Below are 12,396 nucleotides of genomic sequence, written 5' to 3' on the forward strand. Positions count from 1 at the left end.
TACTTTGTATGAATCCAAGGACCATTAGGTTTGATAAGTGTAGTATTGGCTTTTTAGTATGGGGATTCCATGGAACAATGTAAAAGAAACTTTGACTTTGGTGGGGTGGGGGTGAGAGAAGGGCAAATACTGGCAATTAACTTATCTTGCACTTTTTGGATGGTTTTAGCTTCTTCGATCAATTAAAGATGTAAATGAACCAAAGTTTTTATCACATGATATACCCTTATTTAATGGAATAACTAGTGACTTATTTCCTGGTGTTAAACTTCCTGAAGCTGACTATCATGTAAGTAAACCTGTGAGAATGACTTGTTCTGCAAATAAATTCATTTGGTGACTCAATAGTTTTCCAAGTTTTATTAAATGAGTGACTTATTCTGTTTGGAGGATAAACCCCTATTTTGGCCACTTTAATTAATGAGGAAGAGTAAATTTTAGTACCTTATGTTATATGATAGTAGGGTTAACAAGATTCAGGTCAAAGATCATGTTTATTGTAAGAGAATACATATTTTATTTCCTATCTTGTGCTTTATAATATTTACTACTATGTATACTATAATACTATTATATACCTCCGCAGGTAGAAAAGATGATAAACTGAAAGTGGTAAAACATCCTATCATTTTTTTGTACAGCAAAGTGATTCAGTTATATATATATATTTCAGATTATTTTCCATTGTAGGTTATTACAAGATATTGAATATAGTTCCCTGTGTTATACAGTAAATCCTTGTTGCTTATCTATTTTATGTATAGGAATTTGTATCTGTTAATTCCAAACTCCTAATTTATCTCTTCCCCATCACTTTCCCCTTTGGTAACCATAAGTTTGTTTTCTGTGTCTGTGAGTCTGTTTCTGTTGTGCATATAGATTCATTTGTATTGTTTTTTAGATTACATATGTGAGTGTTATCATATAATATTTGTATTTCTCTGTCTTACTTCACTTAGTCTGATATTTCTAGGTCCATCCATCTTGCTGTGAATGTTAGCCTTCTTTTTTTTTTTAATCTTCAAATTCAAATACTACTATACATCCTATGGCAGGATCAGAATAAGGTGATTCTAGGCTGTTTTCCAATACCAACAGCTAATTCTGTGATTCTCTAGACACCCACTGGGTGTTCAAAAATTCAATTCAATTCTGACACTAACTGCGTAGAGTTAGTATCAGTCCTACAAGACTGCCTCTCACTTCATACAGAAGTCTCAAGTCCTGGGCCACCTGTACTTCTGACTGACGGGCTATAAACCAGGGGTTTCTCTGACCCCTCCCCACCCAGGTTTAATAGTTTGCTAGAACAGCCCACAGAACTCAGGAACACAATTTACTTCTGCTTACCAGTTTATTATAAAGGATACAACTCAGGAACAACCAAATGGAAGAAATGTATAGAGCGTGGTATGGGCAGGTGGCAGTGTGGAACTTCCGTGCCCTTTCAGGGAGAGTCACCCTCCCTGTACCGGAAGCTCTTGAATCTCATTGTTCAAGAATTTTTATAGAGTTCAATAATCAGCCCCTTCTTCTCCAAAGGTTGGTAGGGCTGAAAGTTCCAACCCTCTAATCACTGCATCTTTTTGGTGACCAGCCCAATCCTGAAGCTATCAAGGTTCCCACAACAAGTCACCTCATTAGCATAAACTCAGGTGTTATTGAAAAGGGCTCTTTATGAATAACAAAAGATACTCCTATCACTCAGAAAATTCCAAGAGTTTTAGGAGCTCTGTGCCAGGAACCGGGGACAAAGACTATATATTTTAGTATTATACCACAGGTGATTATCAAGATGATTCAGAATACGCTAATATGATTTTTTAAATCAAAATGAAAATACATAATTTTAATATTCTCTTGGAGAACTCTTGTACTCCTATGGATATAGCAAATAATTTCATGGATTCATAGAATCCAGTTTGAAAAACACCACTAGGAGTCAGTGCTGGGAGGTGTGTGGCTGAGCAACTGTGTATGCCTGCAACTGAGCTGCAGGGGAGCCAGGGTCATAGAAAAAAAAATACTACAAGCATACCTCATTTTGTCACGCTTTGCAGATGCTGTGTTTTTTACAAATTGAAGGTTTTTGGCAACCCTGTGTCAAGCAAGTCTATCAGTGCCATTTTCCCAATATTTGCTCCCTTCTTGTCTCTGTGTCACATTTTGGTAATTCTTGAAATTTTGAAAATTTTCCATTATTATTATATCTGTTATGGTGATCTGTGATCAGTGATCTTTGATGTTACTGCTATGACTCACTGAAGGCTCAGGTGATGGTTAGCATTTTTTTAGCAAAAAAGTATTTTTAGTTAAGATATGTGCATTGTTTTTTAGACATAATGCTATTGCACACTTAATAGACTGAGCAGGGGTCCCCAACCCCTGGGCCTTGGACTGGTATTGGTCCATGGCCTCTGGGCTGAACAGCAGGAGGTGAGCAAGCCAGGGAAACTTCATCTACCACTCCCTATCGCTCCCCAGCGCTCACATTACCACATTACCACCTGAACTATCCCCTCCACAACGCCACGCCCGTCTGTGGAAAAATTGTCTTCCATAAAACCAGTCCCTGGTGCCAAAAAGGTTGGGGACCACTGGACTACAGGATAGTGTAAACATAACTTTTATATGCACTGGGAAACCAAAAAATTTGTGTGACTTGCTTTCTTGAGATATTTACTTTATTGCAGTGATCTGAACCAAATCCACAATATCTCTGAGGTGTATGCCTGTACTAAATATAATATCTTGCTTTTTAATATGTAGTGAATTACTTTGTTTTTCATCTACTGACTTCTTTTGGGTTTCAGGTAATGTTTATTACTTCATTAATCTTCTCTGCTGGCTTTTTAATTTTACCTCAGTGGTCACTCACAGATTGCAATACACATCCTTGATTTATGACAGTTTACCTCAAGTTTGTATTCTAAACCATTTCAGCCACAATATAAGAATTTTAAATGGTATAATTCCATTATCCACTCATCTCTGCCCATTGTACTGTTGTCACGTATTTTACTTCTACATATGTTATAAACTCCACATTTTCTGCTTTAGGTATTAGTATTTGAAAAAAAAAGTATATTTACCCTTCCTAGTGTTTTTTAATTCCTTCCAGCATATATGTGCTTTAAACTGGGATCTTTTCCCTTCAACTTTAAGAACTTTCTTCAGTATTTATTGTGTACATGTTTAGTCTTCTGGCAACAAATTCTCTCAGTTTTTGTTTTGAAATATCTTTATTTAGACTTCATTTTTTGAAGAATATTTTCACTACGTATAGAAGTCTAGATTGGCAGGAGTCTCCCCACCGCCATCATTTTAAAGATGTTCCATTAATTCTTGGCTTTCATTGTTATGCTTAGAAGTCAGGAATTTTTCTTATGTATATTTCCCTGAATGTAATACGTTTTTCCCCCTCTGGCTGTTTGAAATATTTTCTTTCTTTCCTTGCTTGACTATGTGCCTAGTGTTGTTTGCTTTTTACATATCCTACGTGGGATTTGCTGCACTTTTGAATCTGTGTATTGCTTTCTCCAGAAAATTCTCAGTAATTATGTTTTAAAATATTTCTTCTACCCTATTTTCTCTCCCCTGTCCTTCTGGGGCTCCAGTTACATGAATGTTAGAACACTTTATGTCATCTCACATGTCTCTTATGCTATGTTTTTGTTTTTTGATTTTTATTATCTGTACTTTAGTTTGGATAATTTTATTGACCTGTCCTTAAGATTAATGATCCTTTCTTTGGCTTTGTTCATTCTGCTGATAAACCTATCCAATGAATTCTTTTCTTTTTTTGGCGGGGGGGAGTACTGCACCATGCAGCATGTGGGATCGTAGTTCCCTGACAATGGATCGAACCCTTGCCCCCTGCAATGGAAGCACAGAGTCTTAACCATTGGACCACCAGGGAAGTCCCTATACAATGATTTATTTATTTATTTAAATAGATCTGTATTGGAGTATAATTGCCTCACAATACTGTGTTAGTTTCTGTTGCACAACAAAGCGAATCAGCCATATGCATACACATGTCCCCATATCCCCTCCCTCTTGAACCTCCCTCCCAGCTTCCCTATCCCACCCCTCTAGGTTATCTCAAAGCACCAAGCCAATCTCCCTGTGTTATGCTGCTGCTTCCCACCAGCCAACTATTTTACATTTGGTAGTGTATATATGTCGATGCTACTCTCATTTCGCCCCAGCTTCCCCCTCCCACCCCATGTCCTCAAGTCCATTTTCTATGTCTACCTCTTCATTCCTGCCCTACAACTAGGTTCATCAGTATCTTTTTTTTTTTTTAGCATCCATATATATGTGTTAGCGTATGGTATTTGTTTTTTACTTTCTGACTTCACTCTGTATGACAGACTCTAGGTCCATCCACCTCACTACAAATAACTCAATTTCGTTTATTTTTATGGCTGAGTGATATTCCATTATATATATGTGCCACATCTTCTTTATCCATTCATCTGTCAATGGATATTTAGGTTGGTTCCATGTCCTGGCTATTGTAAAAAGTGCTGCAGTGAACATTGTGGTATATTCACTTCAGCACATAATTCTTTTTGAATTATGGTTTTCTCAGGGTATATGCCCAGTAGTGGGATTGCTGGGTCATATGGTAGTTCTATTTTTAGTTTTTTGTGGAACCTCCGTACTGTTTTCCATAGTGGTTGTATCAATTTACATTCCCACCAACAGTGCAAGAGGGTTCCCTTTTCCCGCACCCTTTCTAGATTTTTTGGCAATGGCCATTCTGACCGGCATGAGGTGATACCTCATTGTAGTTTTGATTTGCATTTCTCTAATAATTAGTGATGTTGAGCATCATTTCATGTGCCTCTTGGCCATCTGTATGTCTTCCTTAGCGAAATGTCTACTTAGGTCTTCTGCCCAATTTTTAAGTGGATTGTTTGTTTTATTGATATTGAGCTCCATGAGCTGTTTGTATATTTTGGACATTAATCCTTTGTCTGTTGTTTCATTTGCAAATATTTTCTCCCAGTCTGAGGGTTATCTTTTGGTCTTGTTTATGGTTTCCTTTGCTGTGCAAAAGGTTTTAAGTCCCATTTGTTTATTTTTGTTTTTATTTCTGTTATTCTAGGAGGTGGGTCAAAAAAGATCTTGCTGTGGTTTATGTCAAAAAGTGTTTTTCCTGTTTTCCTCTAAGAGTTTTATAGTGTCTGGCCTTACATTAAAGTCTTTAATCCATTTGGAGTTTATTTTTGTGTATGGTATTAGGGAGTGTTCTAATTTCATTCTTTTACATGTAGCTGTCCAGTTTTCCCAGCACCACTTATTGAAGAGGCTATCTTTTCTCCATTGTATGTTCTTGCCTCCTTTGTCATAAATCAGGTGCCCATATGTGCGTGGGTTTATCTCTGGGCTTTCTATCTTGTACCATTGACCTATATTTCTGTTTTTGTGCCAGTACTGTACTGTCTTGATTACGGTAGCTTTGTGGTATAGTTTAAAGTCGGGGAGACTAATTCCTCCAACTCCATTTTTCTTTCTCAAGATTGCTTTGGCTATTTGGGGTCTTTTGTGTTTCCATACGAAATGTAAAATTTTTTGTTCTAATTCTGTGAAGAATGCCATTGGTAGTTTGATAGGGATTGCATTTAATCTGTAGATTACTTTGGGTAGTATAGTCATTTTCACAATATTGATTCTTCCAATCCAAGAACATGGTATATTTCTCCATCTGTTAATGTCATCTTTGATTTCTTTCATCAGTGTTCTATAGTTTTCTGAGTACAGGTCTTTTGCCTCCTTAGGCAGGTTTATTCCTCGGTATTTTATTCTTTCTTGTTGCAATGGTCAATGGGAGCGTTTCCTTAATTTCTCTTTCTGATATTTCATTGTTGGTGTATAGGAATGCCAGAGATTTCTGTGCATTAATTTTGTACCCTGAAACCAAATTCATTTATTAGTTGTAATAGTTTTCTGGTGGCATCTTTAGGATTATCTATGTGTAGTATCATGTCATCATCAAACAGAGACAGTCTTACTTCTTCTTTTCCAATTTGTATTCCTTTTGTTTCTTTTTCTTCTCTGATTGCTGTGGCTAGAACTTCCAAAACTATGTTGAATAAGAGTGGCAAGAGTGGACATCCTTGTCTAGTTCCTGATCTTAGAGGAAATGCTTTCAGTTTTTCACCATTGAGTATGATGCTTGCTGTGGGTTTGTCATATATGGCATTTATTATGTTGAGGTAGGTTCCGTCTATGCCCATTTTCTGGAGAGTTTTTTATCATAAATGGATGTTGAATTTTGTCAAAAGCTTTTTCTGCATCTATTGAGATGATCATATGGCTTTATTCCTTAATTTGTTAATGTGGTGTATCACATTGACTGATTTGCATATATTGAAAAATCCTTGCATCCCTGGAATAAATCCCACTTGATCATAGTGTATGATCCTTTTAATGTGATGTTGGATTTTGTTTGCTAGTATTTTGTTCAGGATTTTTGCATCTATGTTCATCAGTGATATTAGTCTCTAATTTTCTTTTTTTGTGATATCTTTTTCTGGTTTTGGTATCAGGGTGATGGTGGCTTCATAGAATGAATTTGGGAGTGTTTCTCCCTCTGCAATTTTTTGGAAGAGTTTCAGAAGGATGGGTGTTAGCTCTTCTCTAAATATTTGATAGAATTCACCTGTGAAGACATCCGGTCCTGGACTTTTGTTTGTTGTAAGATTTTTAATTATGGTTTCAATTTCATTACTTGTGATAGGTCTGTTTATATTTTCTAATTCTTCCTGGTTCAGTCTTGGAAAATTGTAGCTTTCCAAGAGTTTGTCCATTTCTTAGTGGCTGTCCATTTTATTGGCATATAGTTGTTTGTAGTAGTCTTTTATAATCCTTTGTATTTCTGCAGCGTCAATTGTGATTTCTCCCTTTTCATTTCTAATTTTATTGATTTGTGTCCTCTCCCTTTTTTTCTTAATGAGTCTGGCTAAAGGTTTATCAATTTTGTTTATCTTCTTAAAGAACCAGCTTTTAGTTTTATTGATGTTTGCTATTGTTTTCTTCATTTCTATTTCATTTATTTATGCCCTGATCTTTATGATGTCTTTCCTTCTACTGACTTTGGGTTTTCTTTTTTCTTCTTTCTCTTGTTGTCTTAAGTGTAGGGTTAAATTGTTTATTTGAGATTTTTCTTGTTTCTTGAGATGAGATTGAATTACTATAAACTTCCCTCTTAGAACTGCTTTTGCTGCATCCCATAGATCTTGGGTCATCATGTTTTCGTTGTCATTTGTCTCTTTTTGATTTCCTCTTTGATTTCTTCCATGATCTCTTGGTTATTTAGTAGCGCACTGTTTAGCCTCCATGTATTTGTGCTTTTTACAGTTTTTTTCCTGTAATTGATTTCCAATCTCATAGCGTTGTGGTCAGAAAAGATGCTTGATACAATTTCAATTTTCTTAAATTTTCTGAGCCTTGATTTTTGACCTAAGATGTGATCTGTCCTGGAGAATGTTCCATTTGTACTTGAGAAGAAAGTGTATTTGGCCAATTTTAGGTGGAACGTTCTATAAATATAAATTAGATCTATCTGGTCCATTTTGTCATTTAAAGCTTGTGTTACCTTATTTATTTTATGTTTGGATGATCTGTCTATTGGGATAAGTGGGGTGTTAAAGTTGCCTACTATTATTGTATTATTGTCAATTTGTCCTTTAATGGTTGTTAACATTTGCCTTATGTACTGAGGTGCTCCTATGTTGGATACATAAACACTTATAATTGTTGTATCTTCTTCTTGGATAAATCCTTTGATCATTATGTAGTGTCCCTCTTTATCACTTGTAACAATCCTTATTTTAAAGTCTATTTTATCTGATACGAGTATTGCTACTCCAGCTTTCTTTCTTTTTTTTTTTTTTTTTTTTTTTTTTTTTTTTTGCAGTACGCGGGTCTCTCACTGTTGTGGCCTCTCCCGTTGTGGAGCACAGGCTCCGGACATGCAGGCTCAGCGGCCATGGCTCATGGGCCCAGCCACTCCGTGGTATGTGGGATCCTCCCAGACCGGGGCACAAACCCATGTCCCCTGCATCGGTAGGTGGTCTCTCAACCACTGTGCCACCAGGGAAGCCCTCCAGCTTTCTTTTGATTTCCATTTGCATAGAATATCTTTTTCCATCCCTTCACTTTCAGTCTGTATGTGTCCCTAGGTCTGAAGTGGGTCTCTTATAGACAGCATGTATATGGGTTTGTTTTTGTATCCATTCAGCCAGTCTGTGTCTTTTGTTTGGGTCATTTAATCCATTTACATTCAAGGTTATTATCAATATGTACGTTCCTATTACCATTTTCTTAATTGTTTTGGGTTTGTTTTTGTGAGTCTTTTTCTTCCCTTGTGTTTCCCGCCTAAAGAAGTTTCTTTAGCCTTCGCTGTAAAGCTGGTTTGGTGGTGCTGAATTCTCTTATCTTTTGCTTGTCTGAAAAGCTTTTGACTTCTCTATCAAATCTGAATGAGATCCTTGCTGGGTAGAGTAATCTTGATTATAGGTTTTTCTCTTTCATCACTTTAAGTATATCCTGCCACTCCCTCTGGCCTGCAGAGTTTCCTCTGAAAAATCGGCTGATAACCTTATGGGGATTCCTTTGTATGTTATTTTTTGTTTTTCCCTTTCTGCTTTTAATATTTCTTCTTTGAACTTAATTTTGGTTAGTTTGATTAATATGCGTCTTGGTGTGTTTTCCCTAGGGTTTATCCTGTATAGGATTCTCTGTGCTTCTTGGACTTGGGTGACTCTTTCCTTTCCCATGTTAGGGAAATTTTCAACTATAATCTCTTCAAATATTTTCTCAGACCTTTCTTTTTCTCTTCTTCTTCTGGGACCCCTATAATTCGAATGTTTGTGTGTTTAGTGTTGTCCCAGAAGTCTCTGAGATTGTCTTCAATTCTTTTCATTCTTTTTTCTTTATTCTGCTCCTCAGCAGTTATTTCTACCATTTTGTCTCCCAGGTCACTTATCTGTTCTTCTGCCTCAGTTATTCTGTTATTGATTCCTTCTACTGTATTTTTCATTTCAGTTATTGTGTTGTTCATGTCTGTTTGTTTGTTCTTCTGTTCTTCTAGATCTTTGTTAGACATTTCTTATATTTTCTCAATCCGTGCCTCCATTCTATTTCCAAGATTCTGGATCATCTTTACTATCATTACTCTGAATTCTTTTTCAGGTAGATTGCCTCCTATTTTCTCTTCATTTTTTTGGTCTTATAGGTTTTTACCTTGCTCCTTCATCTGTGACATATATTTTTTGCATTCTCTTTTTTTTTTTTTTTTTTTTTTAATGAGTGGGATTGTGTTCCTGTCTTACTGGTTGTTTGGCCTGAGGCTTCCAGCACTGGAGTTTGTAGGCTATTGGGTAGAGCTGGGTCTTGGTGCTGAGATGAGGAACTCTGTGAGACCTCAGTCTGATGAATATTATCTGGGGTCTGAGGTTCTCTGTTAGTCCAGTGGTTCGGACTTGGAGCTCCTACCACAGGAGCTTCCACCCAGTCCCCAGCTCATGACCCAAGATCCTGCAAGCCATGTGGGGTGGCAAAAAAAAAAAAAAAAAGAGAACAATGGCAAGGTAAAAACTAAAATTAGACTAGGAGACTTAACAGGTATGTTAGAAAGAATATAAAAATGAAAATATAGGTGAATCAACAACTGGAAGGTACATCAGTAGCACAATAGTAAAAAAGAGGAGGAGGGAAAAGAAAAAGAAAGGGGGGGGAAGGCCCTGGCTGTGGAGGGTGGGGCCTAAGCAAGGGTGGGGTTTGGGTGGTGGGTGGGGCCTATGCTTAGTACCCACAGGGCTGGAAAAGGCCCTGGGCTGTGGAGGGTGGGGCTTAGGTTCAAGGAACAGAAGGGGCCCAGGCATGCCCCCCACCCCTGGTCTCAGAGGGCAGGGGACCTCATCTGGGAGCCCAGCAGGCTTCCTGGGCTCGAGTGGGCAGGGCAAGCACCCTCCTCTCCTCTCCTGCTCCTCCAGTGTGGGAGGGCCCCTCCTACCTGCCTCTCCTGGTCTCCCTGAACTCCCTCCTATGCTCCCAGGTCCCATGCGGGGCTTTGGAGGCGGGGTACGAGCTTGGGAGCTCAGCAGACTCCCTAGCCCGAGTGGGCCAAACAATCACCCTCCACTCCTGTCCTGCTTTTCCTGGAGAGTCCCTCCCACCTGCCTCTCCTGATCTTTCCTGCCTCAGGGGTGCCAATCCTGTCTGGCCTCCACTTCTCCTCCCCCGTCAGTCCCCCTATGTCCTACTGGTTCACTTTGGGGTTCCTCCCCTCTCCTTGGGCGTTGGAGTCCCCCACCAGCTGAGGGAAGGCACCCTAGCTGTGGGGAGAAGCTAACTCCACATCTTCCCACACTGCCATCTTGACTCCAGCTCCCCAATGAATTCTTAATTTCACATATTTTATTTTTTTCAGTTTTAGTGTATCCAATTTGGTTTTATTAAGAGATTCCATATCTTTGCTTAAATTCTTCATTTTTCATCTATTTTTGTCATATTGTCCATTTTCTTTTATACATTTATAAAAGTTATTTATTTATTTATTTATTTGCCTGTGCCAGGTCTTAGTTGTGGCACACAGGATCTTCATTGCCGTGTGCAGGATCTTTGTTGCAGCATGTAGGCTCCTTTAGTTGCGGCATGCAGGATCTAGTTCCCTGACCAGGGATTGAACCCGTGCCCCCTGTATTGGGAGCACAGAGTCTTAACCACTGGACCACCAGGGAAGTCCCAAAAGCTATTTTAATGTTTTGTCTGCTAATTATAACTAGTTATATCTAGGTCAACTGTGATTTTGTTTTATTTAATTTTTTTTCTACTGATTATTAGCTTTTTTTCTCATGACTTGTATTAAAAATTGTATAGAAAATAATTGTAGAGACTGAACTGGTATTATTTTCCTGCAGAAAAACCATGTTTTTCCTTTGTCAGATAGCTAGATTGAGCTGTTGATCAGTTCAATCAGGAGTTGACTTAAGCTAGAGTTTTGTTGCAGAATTATTGAGCTTTAGTTTACCTCTGGTTTCAAATGTCCTTAGAGTGAAAATTGTCCTATTGTATAATAAGGCCCTTCCTATAGCAGCATTCTAGGATAGAAGCATCTGAAGACTAAGAAAATCTCTCTCTATGTGCCTTTCTAGCTAAGCCTTTGATTTCTTATGTCACTTCAGACTCAGCAAAATCATAGGCCATGGAAAACCAGCTTTGCATTTGAGCCTCCTCCAGTTTTATGAGGTTCACATAAGTCCACATGACCATTAAAATATCTGTTATTTTCTCCTTACTTCAGCAGAGTCCCTCTGCCTATAGCAGGCTCAATCCAGTGCCCACCTATGTCTCTACTTGCTCCCAGAGCAAGTTAGCTGTTGATCTGTGTTCACCTAGGAAAGGCTCATCCCTTTCTGAAGTTTAATTCCTTTAGACTTATTTGCATCCAAAGTGCTCCTGTATCTTTAAAAGCTTTATAATTTTTGTAACCTCTGTTTATTTCTCTTTACTATAGTGTGAAGGATTGTTTGGCATGTCCTTCTATATCCTAACCAAAAGTGAAATTCTGGAAAGACTATTAAGAGGAGTTGTTTTCATGCAGCGTACACCCAATGCTATGGTGCCATGATCATTGATAACTTATAATGGGGAATACTAATGTTTTTAAAGTATTTTAATTTTATTTGTTCCTCCTTTTAATTAAAAAATAAAGTTTCAAGAAATAATTTATAAATATAAGAAGATACAATTTTCTTATTTCTAAATGAAAAGTCTACATTTATAAGACATGAATGACATGATTTATAATACGATTTTGTAGAAATGAATTCCATTTTTCTTTTATTTTAGGAATTTTTGGAATGTGCTCATGAAGCCTGCAAAGTACATAATCTTCAGCCTGTTAAATTTTTTCTTGAAAAAATGATTCAGACATATGAGATGATGATTGTTAGACATGGGTAAGATTATAGATTATAGATAGTCTGCCATAGTTAGATGTTGTTTTTTAAGTTAAACTCTTAAAACAAGTAAAATTTGTGAACTGAAAGACAGCAAACTTTGTATGCTAGGTAGGCGAGGGAACAACGCCCCCCACCCCCATCTCCATTCCAGTAGCTTAAAAACAAAGGTTTATTTCTCTCTCATGTTACCTGTCCAAAAAGGAGTGGTAAGGAGTACTCATTCAGTGATGTAGCACTAATGACCACCACAATTTGCCCTTTTGATCATCAAATATGTTATTTGCTCTACTTCACACATGTAGAACACACTTTTCCTTTCCCAGGGAGACAACCTAAAAGTTCTGATCAATCAGTGAACCAGACTCAAAGTATAGGATCTCTAAGTGATGCATGATAGTTTGTGTATCAGATTTGG

The 12,396-nt window shown here is 37.7% G+C and overlaps 1 protein-coding gene across 2 annotated transcripts in view; it reads left to right on the forward strand.

Moving 5' to 3' along the window:
* Positions 1 to 12,396, forward strand: part of DNAH12 (dynein axonemal heavy chain 12) — a 219,961-nt gene that overhangs the window by 103,703 nt on the left and 103,862 nt on the right. Inside the window, exons 29-30 of one of the 2 annotated variants that reach the window (XM_082639577.1) lie at positions 170 to 289; positions 11,869 to 11,978. In XM_082639577.1, coding sequence (XP_082495703.1) covers positions 170 to 289; positions 11,869 to 11,978 — 230 coding nt within the window. The remainder of the gene's footprint in view (positions 1 to 169; positions 290 to 11,868; positions 11,979 to 12,396) is intronic. The other variant, XM_082639578.1, reaches the window with a different exon arrangement.

This window comes from Mesoplodon mirus, assembly GCF_964341445.2.
Source record: "Mesoplodon mirus genome assembly, chromosome: 12".
Classification (NCBI taxonomy): Eukaryota; Metazoa; Chordata; class Mammalia; order Artiodactyla; family Ziphiidae; genus Mesoplodon; species Mesoplodon mirus.